The 18,441-nt window shown below is 33.2% G+C and overlaps 1 protein-coding gene across 1 annotated transcript in view; it reads right to left on the bottom strand.

The window, feature by feature from the left end:
* The window catches only part of LOC131145627 (electron transfer flavoprotein subunit alpha, mitochondrial), a 34,032-nt gene extending 25,778 nt beyond the window's left edge, over nt 1-8,254 (bottom strand). Inside the window, exon 1 of the mRNA XM_058094809.1 lies at nt 8,058-8,254. Coding sequence (XP_057950792.1) covers nt 8,058-8,147 — 90 coding nt within the window. The 5' untranslated portion in view covers nt 8,148-8,254. The remainder of the gene's footprint in view (nt 1-8,057) is intronic.
* Nucleotides 8,255-18,441: the final 10,187 nt, after the last annotated feature.

Below are 18,441 nucleotides of genomic sequence, written 5' to 3'. Positions count from 1 at the left end.
TGAAGTTGATGAGGTTAACATGGCAATGTTTGGAATGGGTAGAGATAAAACCCTAGGTACTAGTGGTTTTACAATGGATTTTTTTCTAGGATAGTTGGGAAGTTTTGTATGATGATATTTATCAGGCTTTCTAAGGAGTTTCATAGTAATGGGATTGAGGAAATTGTGTTACATTGCCCTTGTGCCTAAGAAAGAGCAGTCAAGAAATGTTAGGGATTTTAGGCCTATTAGTTAGTCTTTATAAGATTTTACCTAAGGCTTATCCATAGAGAGGCGTTCAAGGTTACAACAATGTTAGCGTAGTCTACTTTAATTAAAGGTAAACAAATTTTAGATGTTATTTCAGTGGCTAACGAGGTGGTTGAGGATAGAAAGAGGAAGGGAAAGAAAGGAGTGGCTGTAGAATTGGATTTTGGAAAGGCCTATGACGTGGTGAATTGGGGTTTCTCAAACCAAGTAATGGGAATAAGGGCTTTGGGTAGGTCTAGAGGGATCGGATAAGACGGTGTCTTAGCTTCACTAATGTGTCGATGATTGTTAATGGATATCCTAGGGAGTGGTTTAAAGCCTCTCGAGGGTTAAGGCAAGGGGATCCTCTGTCCCCTATCTAATTCACTGTCGTGATTGACGGCTTAAGCCTCTGTTTGGGAGCACTAATCACTTAAAATAAGCACTTTCATAAAATAAATAAATAAGAAAAAATGTGGCGTTTGGCTTGTATTGCAACAACCACTTTTCGCAAAAAGTGTTTTTTTCCAAAATCACACTTTTATGAACTATTTAATTGAATTTTTAGATGCAATTTATGATGACTTTTTGGCCACTTAAACGTGGCATAGTTCATAGGAGGGCTCAATTTTGTAAATAGAAGAAAATTTAGTGACTATTTTGTAAATTTAAAAAATATATTAGAAGATAACTATATATAATTTTACTATGTATAATAACATATTAATTATTGATGAAACATAATTTAATTCTAGAATGAACAAAAAAAACATCTATCAATTTAAATTAATATTATAAAATTAAAAATATTAATTTAATTAATAATATTATTTTAGCATAAATTGAGGTGATAATCAAATGTTATAAATATACATTAAAACAAGAATACTGTTAATAAAAAAATAATTTTATACTATTTTTACTTAATAAATTTTTTAAATATTATAAAAATAACAATTAACATAATTATTAATTAATTTTAATTGAAAATATTATATTTTTAATTTAAAATATATTAGAAAAGAATCATATATTATTTTGTTATGTATCATAACATACTAATTATTAGTAAAATATAATTAAATTTGGAATGAATAAAAAGAACCATCTATAAACTTAAATTAACATTAAAAAAATTAAAATTTTTAATTTAGTTACTAAGACTACTTTTAACATTAATTAATTTGCCTTCAAGAAACTAAGTGGGTGGGGGAGAAAGCTAGAGAAATCGATAAATCAAGATTTAAACTTTGGTACACTGGAAAAGAAAAACATAAGAATGGAGTAGGCATTATTATAGACAAAAACTTAAAAGATAGCGTTGTAAATGTAACTAGAGTAAATGATAGAATTATAAAAATCAAAATGGTATTAGGACAAGAGATAATAAATATCATTAGTGCTTATGCTCCTCAAGTTGGCTTAGCAGAAAATCTTAAGAGACAATTTTGGGAAGATATGGATAGTATTATACAAGGCATACCAGAGACTGAGAAAATATGTATATGAGGAGATCTGAATGGACACGTTGGAAGACATAATAAAAATTATGAAAGGATACATCGAGGATATGGATATGGAGACAAAAATGAGTCTGGGGAGATGATCTTAGACTTTGCTATGTCATATGATTTTAGTATAATGAATACTTGCTTTAAGAAGAGAGAAGAACACTTAATAACCTTTAAAAGTGGACAAAATAGAAGTCAAATAGATTTTTTCTTAACTAGGAGGGTAGATCGTTTATCATGCAAGGATTGTAAAGTTATTCCAGGTGAAAGTCTAACCACACAATATCGAGTCTTAGTGTTAGATATATGCATTAAAAAATGGAAGAAAAATGATAAAATAAACCAGTGTAGGAGAACTAGATGGTGGAACCTAAAAGGAGAAAATATAATAAAATTTAAAGATAAAATGATCAAAGATGGGGATTGGACCTTAGAGGATGGGATAGATTCAAATACTCTTTGGAATAGATTAGCTAGCTCTATTAAAAAGATAGCAAAAGAGATTTTAGGCGAATCAAGGAGAAGATTCTCAAATAGCAAAGAAAGTTGGTGGCGGGATAAAGATGTACAAAAAATCATAAAGACAAAAAGAATTTGGTATAAAACGTGGCAAAAATGTAGAAACAGAGATAACTTTGAAAAATATAAGGAGGCAAGAAAAGATGCAAAAAGGGCCGTTAGTGAAGCTAAATATAGATCATTTAATAGTTTGTATGATAGATTAGGTACAAAAGAAGGGGAAAGAGATATATTTAAACTTGCTAAAGCTAGAGAAAGGAAGAACAAGGACTTAGGAAATGTAAAATGTATAAAAAGTGAGGATGATATTGTCTTGGTTAAGGACGAAGATATTAAAGAAAGATGGCGAAATTACTTTAGTAAGTTGTTTAACGAAAACCAAATAGAAGGCTTAAATTTAGAATTGTCAAATGAGGAAAAGACTAAAAATATAAGATTTATTCACAAAATTAGAGTTAACGAAGTTAAGTTTGCATTAAAAAAGATGAAAAATGGGAAAGCTATGGGACCAGATAACATCCCAATTGAAGTTTGGAAATGCTTGGGTGATAACGGAATTATATGGTTAACTAATTTATTTAATACAATTGTAAAAACTAAGAAAATGCCAAATGAATGGAGGAAAAGCACTTTAATACCTATATACAAAAATAAAGGAGATGTTCAAAATTGCAATAATTATCGCGGAATTAAACTTATGAGTCATACGATGAAACTATGGGAAAGAGTAGTAGAACAAATATTAAGGTTAGAAACGAAGATTTCAGAAAATCAATTTGGTTTTATGCCTGAGAGATCTACCACAAAAGCTATTTATCTTTTAAGAAGATTAATGGAAAAGTTTAGGGAAAAGAAGAGGGACTTGCATATGATATTTATTGACCTTGAGAAAGCATATGATAGGATACCTAGGGAAGTTCTATGGTGGGTTTTAGAAAAAAAGGGTGTATGTTGTAGGTATACTGATGTCATTAAGGATATGTACGATGGAGTAATGACTAGTGTAAAGACTATAGATGGAGAAACTAGAGAATTTCCAATTACCATAGGCGTACATCAAGGATCTGCTTTGAGTCCTTATCTTTTTACTTTAGTGATGGACCAATTGACTAAGAGTATTCAAAAGGAGGTTCCATGGTGTATGGTGTTTGCAGATGATATTGTATTAATTGACGAAACTAGGGATGGAGTAGAGGCTGAGTTAGAATTATGGAGAGAAGTTTTGGAATCTAGAGGTTTTAAAATAAGTAGAAATAAAACAGAATATATGAAATGTAATTTTAGTAATGATAGGAGGAATATTGGAGACAAAATTAAACTTGATGATGAAGAAATAAATAGCACTTGTAGATTTCGATACCTTAGATCTATTATGCAAGCTGAAGGAGAAATTGAAGATGATGTAATGCATAGAGTTAAAGCAGGTTGGGTAAAATGGAGAAGTGCTTCAAGTGTTCTATGTGATTGTAGAATACCCTTAAAATTGAAAGGGAAGTTTTATAGGACAGTCATAAGACCAGCTATGCTATATGGATCAGAATGTTGGGCGACGAAGAAACATAATATCCAAAAAGTAAAAGTTGCCGAAATGAGGATGCTTAGATGGATGAGTGGTATAACATTGAAAGATAAATTAAGAAATGAACATATTCGTGGTAAGTTAGGTGTAGCTCCTATAGAAGATAAGATAAGGGAGGGACGACTCAGATGGTATGGACACTTGCAACGTAGGCCTTATAGTGCACCTGTGAGGAAGAGTGACTTAGTTACTGTGGGGGGCAGTAGAAGGGGTAGGGATAGACCTAAAATAACTTGGGAGGAGATAGTGAGTAAGGATTTAATATCTTTGAATCTATCAAAAGAAATGGTCCATGATCGCATAAATTGGTGGAAAAGGATTCATATAGCCGACCCCACTTAGTGAGACTAAGGCTTGGTTTTGTTGTTGTTGTATTAATGAAATTGTTACTTAAAAAATATTAATATTTTTAATTTATAACATATTTAAAAATAATCATATAACACCCTATAATAAAATTAAGTATTCAAATACCACTTATTTTAAACAAAACCAAACATCACTTATAACTTTTAGCATTTTTTCAATTCAATACTTATTATCAGCATTTATTAAATTCAGCACTTTTTTTTTTTTCTAAACAACACTTCTGCATAAGTGGTTCCAAACATTCCTTAGTAGGTTCATTTTCTCATGCTCAGGATTTAAGGGTGATTGGAGAGTGAGCAAGCTGAGGTGACTCATCTTTAGATGAAATATGTTGGGAAATTCCTAAAGGTTCCCATTTTTCTAAGAATTTTTTCTAAGGTTCTAGCAATTAAACAATAGCAGGCTGTGGTTCTTTAACTTGGCCTTTACTGTACATAGGTCTTCCTTTAGGGGGTAACCCTATGTGCATTTTGTAATCATGTGGTTAAGAGATTGGGAAAGAGGATGGAAGGCTGGAGTAGGGCTTACTTATCACTAGAGGCTTGTATCACTCTCATTAACATCACTTTCTAATATCCCCATTCATTTCTTATCACTCTTTAAAGTTCCTCCAAGTGTGGTGAAGGTTTTGGAGAAGCAGAAGAGAGATTTTTGCGGTCAAGTAGTGGGGAGAACAGGAGGGATTATCTTGTTGGTTGTGGTTAAGAGACCTAAGTTGGAGGGGGTTTGGATCTTGGAAATGTGGTATCTAAAAGTATCTAAAAACATCTCTTTAATAGGAAATTGCTATGAAGGTTCCCCAAAGAGGCTAATTCCTTATGGCATCAAGTTACTAAAAGTAAATAGGGAATTCATCAAAATGGGTGGGATACTAGAGGAAGTGGCAACATTTCTCACGCGAGTCTTTTGGAAGTTTGTTCCCAAATTGCTTGTTTATTCTTTCCTCTTACCCATTCAAAGTGAGTAATGGCAATAGAATTAGTTTTGGGAAGGTATTTGAGTGAGATAGACTTCATTGAAGCTGTTGGTGCCTCACCTATTCAAATTATCCACTATTTATAATGCACCAATAACAGTTTTTTTTTTGGCGTGGGTGGGTAAGAAGGGGGGGAGAGAATGGTCTTATTTCCGTGTTGAGTGTATTGGGTTCATTCATTCCTCAAAATAGACGATTCCTTGGGTTCCTTTTGAGACCTGCAATCCCTTGACGTTTTCATTTGTATCATGCCGTTTGAAAGGCTGATGTTCCTTTTAAGGTTTGTGCTTTCACTTGGACTCTATCTCTTAACAAGATTAATACGAATAACTTGTCGTAGACTCACAGCTAATGAGGCCCTATAAGGCTTTATGCCCAGATATATGTATGTTGTGCTGTGAGTTCAATGAGACTAATGTGCACCTTTTTCTTCATTATCATGTAGCAAGGAATCTCTAGAATGCTCTTTCCTCCTATTGGTTAAACGTGGGTGGCCCCACAAAATGTGTACAAGTTCTTGTCAAATATCTGGATTTTGGGAAGAGTGGAAAAGGGAGAGCTATTTTGTTTTATGCAGTACATGCAATGCAGGATGCTATGGCTTCAGATGATTGAAACTCACCTTCTTGTTCACAATTGTGGGATGGGATTAATTTTTGTGCTTCTTTTTGGGTGCAGTTTTTTTCCCTTTTTCTCTGTGTTTTTTTTTTTTTTTTTTTTGCTTTTTTTTGGGGGGGGGGGGGGGATGGGTGTGGGGTTAGCTATTTCAGGGAGGATGCCAAATCCTCCATTTTCTCTTTTTTTGGTTTGGTTATCAATGGGTTTTTGCTATCAAAAGTAAATAAATAAATAACACGGCCATCCAATCACGCTGTAAATCCAAAAAACAAACCCCTTAAAGCATGCTGCAGCAAGAGCCCATAATGAGGCCAAATACTAAATCCTATCCTAGAGAAAAGGCCAATGCATCTTCTTCCTCATAAAGACATGCATTGCATTCCAACTAAATAAATTACAAAAGAACAAATAACCACACCTCCACAAAATCGAACCATCTCTGCTCCTACCAAAACCCATAAAGGAAATAGCCAAAAATACTAGACAACTTATTGCAAACACTCCTTGAAAAAGAACAATGCATGGGAGACAAGAAACAGATTCTGCACTGTCAAAAGACTCAAAATAACAAGTGCACACGTCCAAAGGTAAAGGCTTAGAATGCCTCCTACTCTGCAACAATTCTTGGTTTTAACTGTATTAAAAACACCAACTGAATAAAATCCTTAACCTTCAAGGGGACGCTGGCCTTCAAAATACTACCATGAAGTGCATAGGGAATTTTTTCTTGAATCAAATGGTTAAAGATACATTTAGAAGAAAAATCCCCCAATATATGTAAAGTCCACAACTAAATGTCCTTCCTAGTGGAAGGATAGAACCTCTCAAGCAAACACAGCAAGGTTGAGAATTCCTCCACCTCCCTATCATTATATGACCTACAAAATGAAAATCCCAGAAAAAGGTATCCTCACTAGTAATCAAAAAAAAAAAGGGAGATAACATCATTGTGCAATAAGGATAGGAGGTAGAGACAAGGAAAAGAAATGAAAAGCGCAGAATCACCCATCCAAACATCTTCCCAAAAATGAATGAGACCCATTCCGAACAACAAATTTGGTAAAAGGAATAAAGAGAGAATAAAGCTGCAAAACACACCTCCAATGACTCTCAAAGGAACATCTTATCCCTATACTTGCATCCCACCCATTTTCCTACATGCCAAATTTACTTTTAATAACTTCGTGCCAACTAAAATTCTCCTCTAAGGGAAATTTCCATATCCATTTACCAATCAATGCAACAATTTTTTGACACCAACTTTCCAAAGACTCAAACAGCCCTCTTCCTTAAACCTAGAATCCACCCTTCAACTAACTAAATGATCCTTCTTCTCCTCAACCCCAAACCAAAGAAACTCTCTCATGACCGGACTCCAAAAATGGACAAAAATAAGGAGGGATGCAAGAAAGACAAGGGGGTAATACGAGGAGTATGCACAATCCTACTTCATGCCCTTATGCCTACAATTCGCTGACTCGAACATCTAAGAAATCCCAGGAAGAAGCTTCACAATCCTCTACTTTACAAGAACCTTCTCTTGATGGACTGATCAGAAATTAATGGAAACAGAATTTTTTCATGAGTGGGCCATTTTTTGAGAATTAATTTAAATTTAGGGGGTGCCAATCATAAACCTGCACGATGGAGCAAGTAATGAACTTCTATTGCCATACTAAATATTTTAGCGTTTCAAGCGTAAGGGCAAAAGTTCATAGACAGAAAGCGGCCAGTTCTTACAAAAATGCTCAATGCTACGACTATATCCAAACGTCCCCTTCCAGGACCTTGCTTACCAAAACAATAACTAAGTTATGGTCTTCTCTATTATTGATTTTTATTTTATTTTAAAGCTGTCTTGAGCATATGAGGCACCTCGAGCAGCAGAAGAAGTGAAGAAGTGGCATAAGTGCGGAACTCGCACAAAAGAAATCATAACTTTCAGATTAAAAATGTCAATTTCGCACAGAATTCAAATTTTAGTTCAATAAAAACATCTTCACAAATTAAGCATCCCAGGTGTTGAAGGGTGTCATCAATAGCACCAAAAATCAAAGCTGTAAAACTCTTAAAGATCTTCTGTACAAAGTTAAAATCAGGAAACAAATAGTTCATACAAAATGATACGTACATAAATAATCAGAGAATATGAAGGGCGGAAAAAGAAGGGTTGAAGGGTGTGCGCGTGCGGGTGTGTGTGTGTGTGTGTGTGTGTGTGTGTGTGTGAGTGGGAGAGAGAGAGAGGGAGAGAGCTTACGGATCGAGAAGGGGACGTAGGAGATACTGAAGATAGAGAGAATGTTGAAAATGAAGGAACAACACGTTTTTGGAGAGCTCTGAACATCATAGCTCGAACAGCGATTCTTCAAGTTCCCTGGATGCGGAGACGACGAGTAATCAGAGCATGTTGGTTGATATGAGGGGGAGGGCCAAAAAAAAGAAAACGGAAAGAAACGTTTTCAAATCCTGGTTTCGCATACGAAGGGAAAGGCCAAAAAAAGGAAAACGAAAAGAAACGTTTTCGAATCCTGGTTTCGCATAAAGGCAGAGTTGAACGAAATTTTTTGGTTAATTACACTTTTCATCCCATAAATATGGGTCGTTTTTATTATACCGTTAAAATTACAACCAAGGCATCAAAGCAATTGACCTTATGTGTAGTAACTCAGATTGGAAGATCTTATTGCACATGGAAGATAGTGAAGAGTCAAGACCCAATAATTTCATGTTATAATATATAGTTCATTTTTGTAAAGAGTCCGTAATAGTAAATTATGGTGTTTACTTGTAATAATCGCACACCTCACATGCATGTTTTAATACGTAAGTTTAAAATGCTCAAAATGAAAATAACCTTGGGGTTTAGGTCGACCGACACCGGATTTTTTCGGTGTCTTCAAAAGGACTCAAAAATGACCCTAGAACACTCACCGTTGCACCTATGAATGTTAGGGTGATCAGGATTTGAGTGAATCATAACAGGACTAAAATGCACACATTGTGTGTAACGTTCTCAAATTTTCATATTATTTCCTTTTTTTTTTGTATATATATATATATATATATTCACATCCATGCCTAAGCAACGAAAACACATATCATGCAGTCATTTACATATTTACTATACAATACCAAAATCTAGTATATATTCAAACCATACAAAAATACTCCTCCAGTATCATCTACTCAAAAAATATACAATCCTGACAAAAACTCACCCTATAACCAAGGTGATCTAACTACTTTCTATCCGCGAGCCTGATCTACTAGCCTAAATGGCTCACCTGAAAAATGGTAAAGTAATGGGGTGAGTTGACGCTCAATAAGTGGAAATATGTTATTACTAGTGTGTAGCAACTAAGTTAAGAATACTTAAAAAGAATACTGAACTGTAATGCAACAATCTATAAAATACATTTTTCAAGCATGTCTATTTTTCTCATTTTAAAATATACTGTATCGTCTGTATTTTCTACTTTTCATACTAATAATATCATACTATACTCATCATATACTGTAATATTGTATACATATACATAACTGTGCTGATTCCCTGGGACTCTGTACGTCATGATTTGACCCCTCATGACAGGGTTGTGTGGCCCGTAGGCGAGACTTTATCTGGTCGGCCCTCTAGATAAGTCAATATACTCTACACTACCTTAACCCGGCCAAACTGCATCCTCTCCTAGGCGCGGGACTGGCTGCTACCTCATCTAACCGGCCCCCTCTACCCGGCACACTAGGGAGCTGCATCCTCTCTAAGCATGGTTAGACGGTACCCACACACTATCTAAGATGTGTGGTTGCACTCTATCTGAATATAGCAACGGTACCGTACTCTATAATCTGTATCTGTCTATAATCTTTCCACAGAGATCTGATTTTATATACATATATACATATATACTCTTTTACTGTTTTCGCCATGTTTCCAAACTTACCATAATGCTATCTTTCTGTATTGTAAATACTATAACTCTGTATACTATATCCGTAGCATCTTGATGCTACCTCTGTATCTCTGTCTGTATGATCTGTCCATATACTCTGTCTATTATGGTAATAGGAAACATGGCATGCTATAATACTGTTCTGTATAAAGCTGTAATATAAAATACTGATCTGAATATCTGTATACATGTATATATATATATATATATATTTAATGAAACTATTCATATAAAAGATGTATATGCATTTACATTTCTCTGTGAATATAAATTCATATCTGTATATTCTGTGTAAACCCACATACTAGAAAAGCTATATAAACTGTATATATAGTCATCAACTGGGTACTCGGTATAGTTTGTTACATCACAAAACTATATAAATTATTTATCTCATGAAAATCTACTAAGGCCACACAAGCATTTAACTCATATTCTGTGTAAACTAAATAGTAAAATGATATGAATATATGTCTATAAAATCTCTGAAAACTTTATAAAAATTCCTAACATAGCATATTTCCCTTACCTTAACTCTAAAAAGCCCCTACAAAATTTCGGCTCTATACCCGCAGGGTTCCTAACTCAACATCCTGAAAACACAATCCCCCATAACAAAACATCAGTATTTCTTAGCCTACATCATTTCCTATAATTGTCAGAAAATCAAAAACTGAATAAAAGACCTTACCCTAAATTTGGGACGAAATTCAACTTTGTTTTCCCGATGATCCGCTCCGACAAACTTGTAGAGAACTCCGCCAGGAGCGTCGTGGTAGCTTCGGATCGTCGATCCGGTGACTGGTGGGGCCGGAATCGAAGAGAGAAGAGAGAGGATTTGTAGAGAGAGAGATGAGAGAAAGAGAGAGGTGCTGGTAAATGGATAAAAATCCTGGTTTTCAAATATTTATACTGCCAGATTCATCGATGAGACACGTCACCTCGTCGACGAGTCCTTCATTAAATTCGTCAACGAGTCCTTCATTATATTCGTCGACGAAGCCCTGTGTTTGTCGACGAAATTCAAACTACCTTTAGAACTCCTCTCGGTACTTTCTCGTTGACAAAGCCCTGTGTTCGTCGACGAAACCCTTTATGCCCTCGTCGACGAACTCCATGTGTTCGTCGACGAAACCCCGTGTGCAACTATGAGCTTTTTTTGTTTTTGCTTCCCTTTTCCTCTCTCTTAATGTTTAAATATCATTATTTTCTGGATTGTTACATTAGGACTCTATCATGATGTATGTATTGAGAACGATGGGGAGGGATACTTAATACTTTGGGCACCATGTGTTGAAAAGTAACTGGGTACCATACGTTGAGAAAGAATCTGGGCGCCATGTAAAATGAAGTGTTTGTGCATTATCACCTATATGTGTGTGTAGATACTAAGGTTTGCTTTATTGTAAATATGTGCATATCGTTTGCTTGTATTTGTTCAGTTGTTATTGTTTATCATACTATTATATTTTGGATATATACATTAAAACCCATATGACACGCACTGTTATACTTTTTCGTCCTTACTGAGAAATGTTTCACCCTTGCGATTTATTAACTTTTCAGGTCCGTCTGGTGATCGAGTTTAGCAAGCTCCATGGCAAAGTTTAGTTTTTGTGGTTGTAAGTTAATGTAAGATAATGGAATATATATGTAATGCCCTGACCCTTTATACGTTCCCGAAGTGCTACTACACCTGTATAATACACCTGTCTCTGATAAACATACATACACCACCCACCCTGAATAGGGACATACGGGTGTTTCATACTAATATATAATCTCATGCACAACGGAAAACATAAACATTCATATGGAATCTAAAAGACAAACCAGAGTTTCTAATTGTACCCTCACGTACATATGATCGTGCTTAAAACATAACCTGTTCTTACAATCCCCAAAAAGACATTATGAACTAAGTCTATTATATATACAAAACACTTACGTAATCTAAACACAATACAACACTCCAAGTCCCTATAGCAACTAGGACCAACGTCTTGTAGAACCTGAAACAAAGGTTGTATGTTGGGGTGAGACACTTCTCAGTAAGGTGAAAGATATTACATTAGTGTGTGACAACATGTGTTTATTTCAGTTGAAAACAGTTACATATAAAGCATATTCTTAATACTGTAATATAGGAGATATATATATATATTCCTGCAATAGATAGTTTAGCATCATAACAAGCGAGAGTTCCCGAGGTTAGGGTAGGGTATAGGCCCATACACTATACAATCCCTCCACTCGGTACTCAAACTTGTGACTTTACCCATTTTAGTTTTTAAATCATATATATGCATATTTAAAACACCATCCAGCTTAGAAACATCATAACAAATGTCAACACTACCCCTTAGCACAAGTTGTGCGATTTACTGTAGTCCAACTGAATCCACCCAGTCCATTAATCCACCAATGGTACACACCTACCTAGCCGACTATCTCGATACCCACACTGAAAATCATATGTGTGGTTGCACTGTATCCAGAATATAGCAACGGAACCACCCTTAAGCTTTTTTAAGGCTTCATATAACGTTGAGCTTTTTAAGGCTCTCATAGTAACAAGTTGCGGTCCCAATATCATATATACAATTTACGATAAAACAAATTAACTTGTTTCCAATTCATAAATTATCTATACAATTCTAGTATTTTCACAAACTCATTCATGTGTACTGTGGTATCAAGCGGCACGCACACACTTTTGGTTTAACCCTTTTTACATGCAAAGCTCGGTATATAACCGACACCTATTTTCCACATTTTCAAATAGCAAAATGGAACTTCAGTTCCCATAGTTCATATATGTATTTAAACAGGTTCACATATTCCATTTCATATCATATGCCACACTCATTTGGTCAAAAATCCACTATATGTAGTATATAACTCAAAAAGTAACATTTAAAAGGAAAATAAAAGGGATCCAAGCATCTCCTATGTAAGTTTAATGCAAATTAAGAAGTTTTGAAAGGTTTTGAGATCATATGCCAAAATCCTCATTTTTACCAAAATCGTAAAATCGTAAAACCATCATTTTTACCCGATGAAATTTTGTAAATAAGCAGTCAATACGTGCATATAAACATAAGCTAACTTTTTAGCGGTTTAGTTTTCTAAAAGGACTGATGTAAACAAATCCCCTTACCTTTTCCTGAACTCCAAAACACAAACTATACGATTCCAAAATAGCAAACCGAGTTCTCAGAACCTATAAACCACAGAACAGTACTTCAACACAATCCTATTTACTACAGATCTACTGAACCAAAAATGAACTTAGACCCTTACCTCAATTTCGGGATGAAATCCGAAAATCTTTAAAACGAATATCTGATCCGCTATAATCATAGAGGTTTTCCCCCTAATCCACGTAGTAACTTCGGATTGTGGATTCGAGCAACGAATATCAAAGAGAGAGAGAGAGAGAGAGAGAGAGAGAGAGAGTTTTGAGTTTCTTAACCATGAAGCAATGAAATAGATATTTATAATTTAGTTGACCTGTCCAGACTCGTCGACTAAATGGAGTGTTCATCGATGAGTAGAAGAAGGGCGTTCGTCGACGACAGAGTTGGCCTCGTCGACGAGCCTGAGATTCGAAAATTTCAAAAATTTCTCGGTATCCACTCATCGATGATCCTTTGGACCTCATCGACGAGCCACAGAAGAGACTTCGTCGACGAGAGAAAGAACCTCATCGACGAACTCTGCTATTTTCACCTTTTTAAATTCCTTCCTCTTTTTTTTATTTGTTTAATCCACATTTCTCGAGTCGGATCCTTACAATAGAGGTTTATTTTTTATATGCTGGTATGTAATATGGAGAGTGAAAGTATCTTTTTGGTTGTGTAATATGAATTATAGAGTACTTCTTTTTGGGATAATATATAGTACTCTAGTATTATTGTTGAGGATGTATTATTATTATTTCCGCTGTGTGAATGAATAATATGGTATCAAAGATAAATTTTTAGATACCTAACACCCCGAGCCCCACTTGGCGGATTTGGGGCATTACATAATATATTTATAATATATAATATATATTAATAATAATAATAATAATATTATTATTATTATTATTATTATATTATTTATAATATATCAAAATTTTAAGTATAATAAAATTCTTTTTTCACCACCAATTCTTTTACTAACTTTTTCTTCTCTGTTTTTTTCTTATTTCTCTTCTGCAACTATCTTTCTTCATTCCTCACAACTCCTCATATAATCGTGAGTAATGAGGAAATATTATTATATATAAATTATAAAAATGTACTATAATAATTAAATACTTTCATAATTATAAAAATTATTATTATTATATGTAAATAATAATTATAACTTACTTATAACTTATATTTATTGCATATAATATAATATATTAAATTAATATTATATATATTAATATTAAAAATAAATCATATTATGTAATACAATATTATTATATTAATAAATATATCCTTTTATAAATTATTATATTTATTAATTAATAAATTAATAATATTATTAAATTATATTTATTTAATCAAATTTTGACCACGACATTTTTTTTAAAACTAATTTTGACCAAGATGCATCTTTACGGTAATTAAAATTGCTACAACCTCTCTCCATTGTCAATTTTTAGCCGCCCCTCACCAAATTTTAATTAATAATTGACCTCTCCCCATCCTATAAATATGAATTTTTTTATAAAATAAGAGAATAAAAAGTGAGTGAAGGAATTAGTGGTAGAAAGAGAATTTTATACACATAAAATTCTCATTCATCCACTATTTTCAATCTCATGAAAAATTTAGTGTGATTGTTTCACATGATTAAGTCAATATAAATAAATTTAATTATGTCAAATTTTTATTAAATTTATACCGAAATTTATTTTTAAGTAAGTTTAATTATGTTAGTGTATTTTAAGAAATATTTTAGTTTGTTCAGATAACTTATAACATTATAATTAACACGCGGATCGTGTGACATGACCTTATTTTATTACATAAATGAACAAGTATGAGATTTTTATGATATTATATTTACTACATGTTTTATAATAAGAAATGATGAAATTTTTGTGACACTATTTTATTGTATAAATTATAATTGTATTTTTTAAGAAACCACATTACTCAGAAATTATGAATTACGTACAATCTAATCATAAAATTATAATATATCAATAAATTATAAATTATAAGTTATAAATTATAAATATAATTTGATAACATATAATTATTAATATATTAATAATAAATTATACATATAATTTATATAATATCTTAATAAACAATAAATATATATTAATTATTATAATACATTATAATATTATTATACAATATAATAATTGTTAATATATTATTCATATTATTATAATATATAATATTATTAATATTGTTATATAATATATTATAATAATTAAATAATATATTATTAATAGACATTCGGGCAGATGGACAACATTTATTTGCATTGAACTTCGCATGCAGGATGCTATGAAACGGTTGACAGAATTCCCATGAGATGATAGGGAGCGATTGCAGGTTTCACATAGGTGTACAAGACATGGGATGAGCAGCATGATGGTGTGGGCATAGGAAGCTTGCTCCACATTTATTGAATAAAATAAAAAGACTTTACATGCAGGAGATGGCATTGGTACGGACAGTTAATATATATATATATATATATATATATATATATATACATATATAATTATTTATTATTGATTATAATAATTGTAATAATATATAATATTATTAATTATATAATATTATCATAATAGTATTATAATTTATTATAATATAGTAATTATAATTTGATCGGAGCTGGTTATACACACACACACACACACACACATATATATATATATATATATATATATTATATTACTATGCTCGCATATATATTTTTTTGGATCATTATATTCTCTCCTCTTTATAAAAATTTCGTCATCAAAATTTGCTAAATATAACTCTATTTAATATATTATTATTATTATTATATAATATATATTATATTAATATATAATTAATATAAATAATATATTAATAATGTATAATGTATAATATTATATTATATTAATAATATATTATAATTTTATAATTAAACTTACATAAAAATAAATTCGGATATAAATTTAATAAAATTTTGACATAATTAAGCTTACTTACATTGACTTAACTATACAAAATGATCAAACTATATTTTTAACTCTTAAAATTAGATTGAAAAGAGTGAAGAAATAAGAATTTTAAGTATATAAATTTTTTTTTTCTACCACCAATTCCTTATTTCACTTTTCCTTTTTTTCTTTTATAAATTTTTTTTGTTAATTAAGGTTAGAAGTATTCCTATTTATAAGCATGGGGAGAGACCAATTTGAAATTCAATTTTTGTAAGGAAACAACTAAAAATTGATAAGGGAGGAGGGTAACGGCAATTTCAAGTGTCGCAGAGATATTGTTAGGGTGTGGCTCGTATTGGGGTCAGTAGCTCACCACTCAGCCGCAATCGTTGACGTTGGAGACGGACGACCACCAAACAGCTGCCTACCATGTTGAATTTGCAGCCACTGTGTTTGACTATCCCCCTCCTATATGTGTATATATATGTGTGTAATTGTGTGTGGTAATATGGTGAGTTACGTGGCCGTGTGTGTGTACAACAGAAAGCAATGCGTGTGTGAGCTGAAAGTTGTGTGTGTTGTAAGAGGCGTGACTATGTTGTGTGAGCCAAAGAATCTTTGTAGAGAGAGAGAGAGACTGGAGTTGAGGGCAATAGCCTCCTCCTTCTTGTAATTCTCCCGATTATAGTAGATTGTGTGTGCTCCGTGGATGTAGGTCATAGTGGACCGAACCGCATAAATCTGGTCTTGTATTGCGGTTGTTTATTTTGCTTGTGCGATTGTTGCTTGTAGATCACTTTCCAACAACATCTTAATCAAAATTGGTTTTAAAAAAAATGCCTTGGTTAAAATTGAATTAAATAAATATTAGAAATTCAATCAAACTGTAAGGGAGGGGGGGTCAAAAGTGGGTTTAGAAAGCCAAAATTGGATTAAAAAAAAAAAACAAGATCCAAATTATTATTATTATTATTATTATTATTATATGCATATATATAAGGTTAAGGATTACAACTACTTGTAGGAGAAAGAAGGAGGGAAGAAGAATTTGTATTTATAGGCAAGGCTATGGGTCAATTTATAATTAAGATTTGATGTGGGGATGGCTAAATATTGACAATGGAGGGGGGCTGTGGCAATTGAAAATGCCACAAGGAAGCATGTTTGTCAAAATTTATATTAAAAAAAAATGTCCTAATCAAAATTGGATTAAATAAATTACCAAATATCCAATCAAATTGTAAGGGTGGTCAAAATTGGGTTTAGAAAGTTAAAATTAAATTAAAAAAAGTAACAAGATCCAATCAATTATAGGTTTATTATATTAATTAGTTATTTTTTTTCTAAATCAATTATGTGTTGGGATTTGACCAATCGATGATTGGACATACATTAATTATTTGAAGAAGATTAGCTAGTTATTATATTGCTTTTAGTAATGAAATTTTACTATATCGCCTCGAAGCCGGTATGGATCTATGGTGAGACTTTCATAATTATTTTACAATGAAAGTAAATAAACTTTCAAATATTTATTATAGTCGAATACTTAAAATCCCGATCTACCCATTTCTTACCCTCATCAAGATCCATTCCTATACTCTAGTATTATTATCTGCTAAAGTTCCCAAAACCTAACAACCTAAGCTCTGATACCACAGCTGTAACGACCCATAAAATTTTCACTTTATAAATATACTCTAATATGTAACAAAAACCACATGTGCTCCAAGTGGGATACCAGGTGAATGAGTCTCTCTCCCTAATTCAGGCCTTAACCCAGTGCGGAACCTAGCAATTTGTTGGCTCTCTGTCTCATCAACTCTACACCTAATAGACAACTCATCGAATTGGGTCATATACTCAGAAACAGTCATATTACCCTGGCGCAAGCTATAGAATTGATCCATAAGGCGCTCTTGGTAGCTAATAGGTACATACTTTTCAGTGAGCTTATCTTTCATCAAATCCCATTGCTCAATGGGCTTATGACGTAGGCGAGCCTCTTGTCTCTCCACATTCATCCAATGGAGTTTCACTTGTCCAATCAATCTCATCTTAGCGAATTGGACCCGATGAGGGTCTATCATCCTGTACCACTCAAAGTAGGCATCCATCTCAGCTAACCAATCTTGAAAAAGTTTGTTATTCATCTGACCATCAAATGTAGGGGCTTCTATCTTCACCTTCCTAGTCACATCCTCATAAGGATCATGTCGATCCCTACGACGTGGTCTCCGACTTTGAAATTCATCCAAATCATATTCCTTATCATCCCAGTATGGGTCCTAAGGATCACGATGTTGGGGTCTTCCATAATTAGCTCGGGGAGGAGGTCGTCCTCTTGGAGAGTGAGGTCAAATCCTCGGGGACAAAGGTCGTTCCCTAGATGGAGACCTCCCTTGGCCTTCATTTTCTTGTTCTAAGGGCTGCTCTATGCTTCCTTGAGGTGGGTTTTGTGGGTTTTGAGTTTCCAACCTCTCAATTCTAGTTAAGGCCTCTTCTAGGTCCCTATTCAATCTAAGGACTTGTTCTTGGAGATCATCAAGGAGGTT

Source organism: Malania oleifera, chromosome 1, assembly GCF_029873635.1.
Source record: "Malania oleifera isolate guangnan ecotype guangnan chromosome 1, ASM2987363v1, whole genome shotgun sequence".
NCBI lineage: Eukaryota > Viridiplantae > Streptophyta > Magnoliopsida > Santalales > Ximeniaceae > Malania > Malania oleifera.
This window is presented reverse-complemented; position numbering and strand designations above follow the sequence as displayed.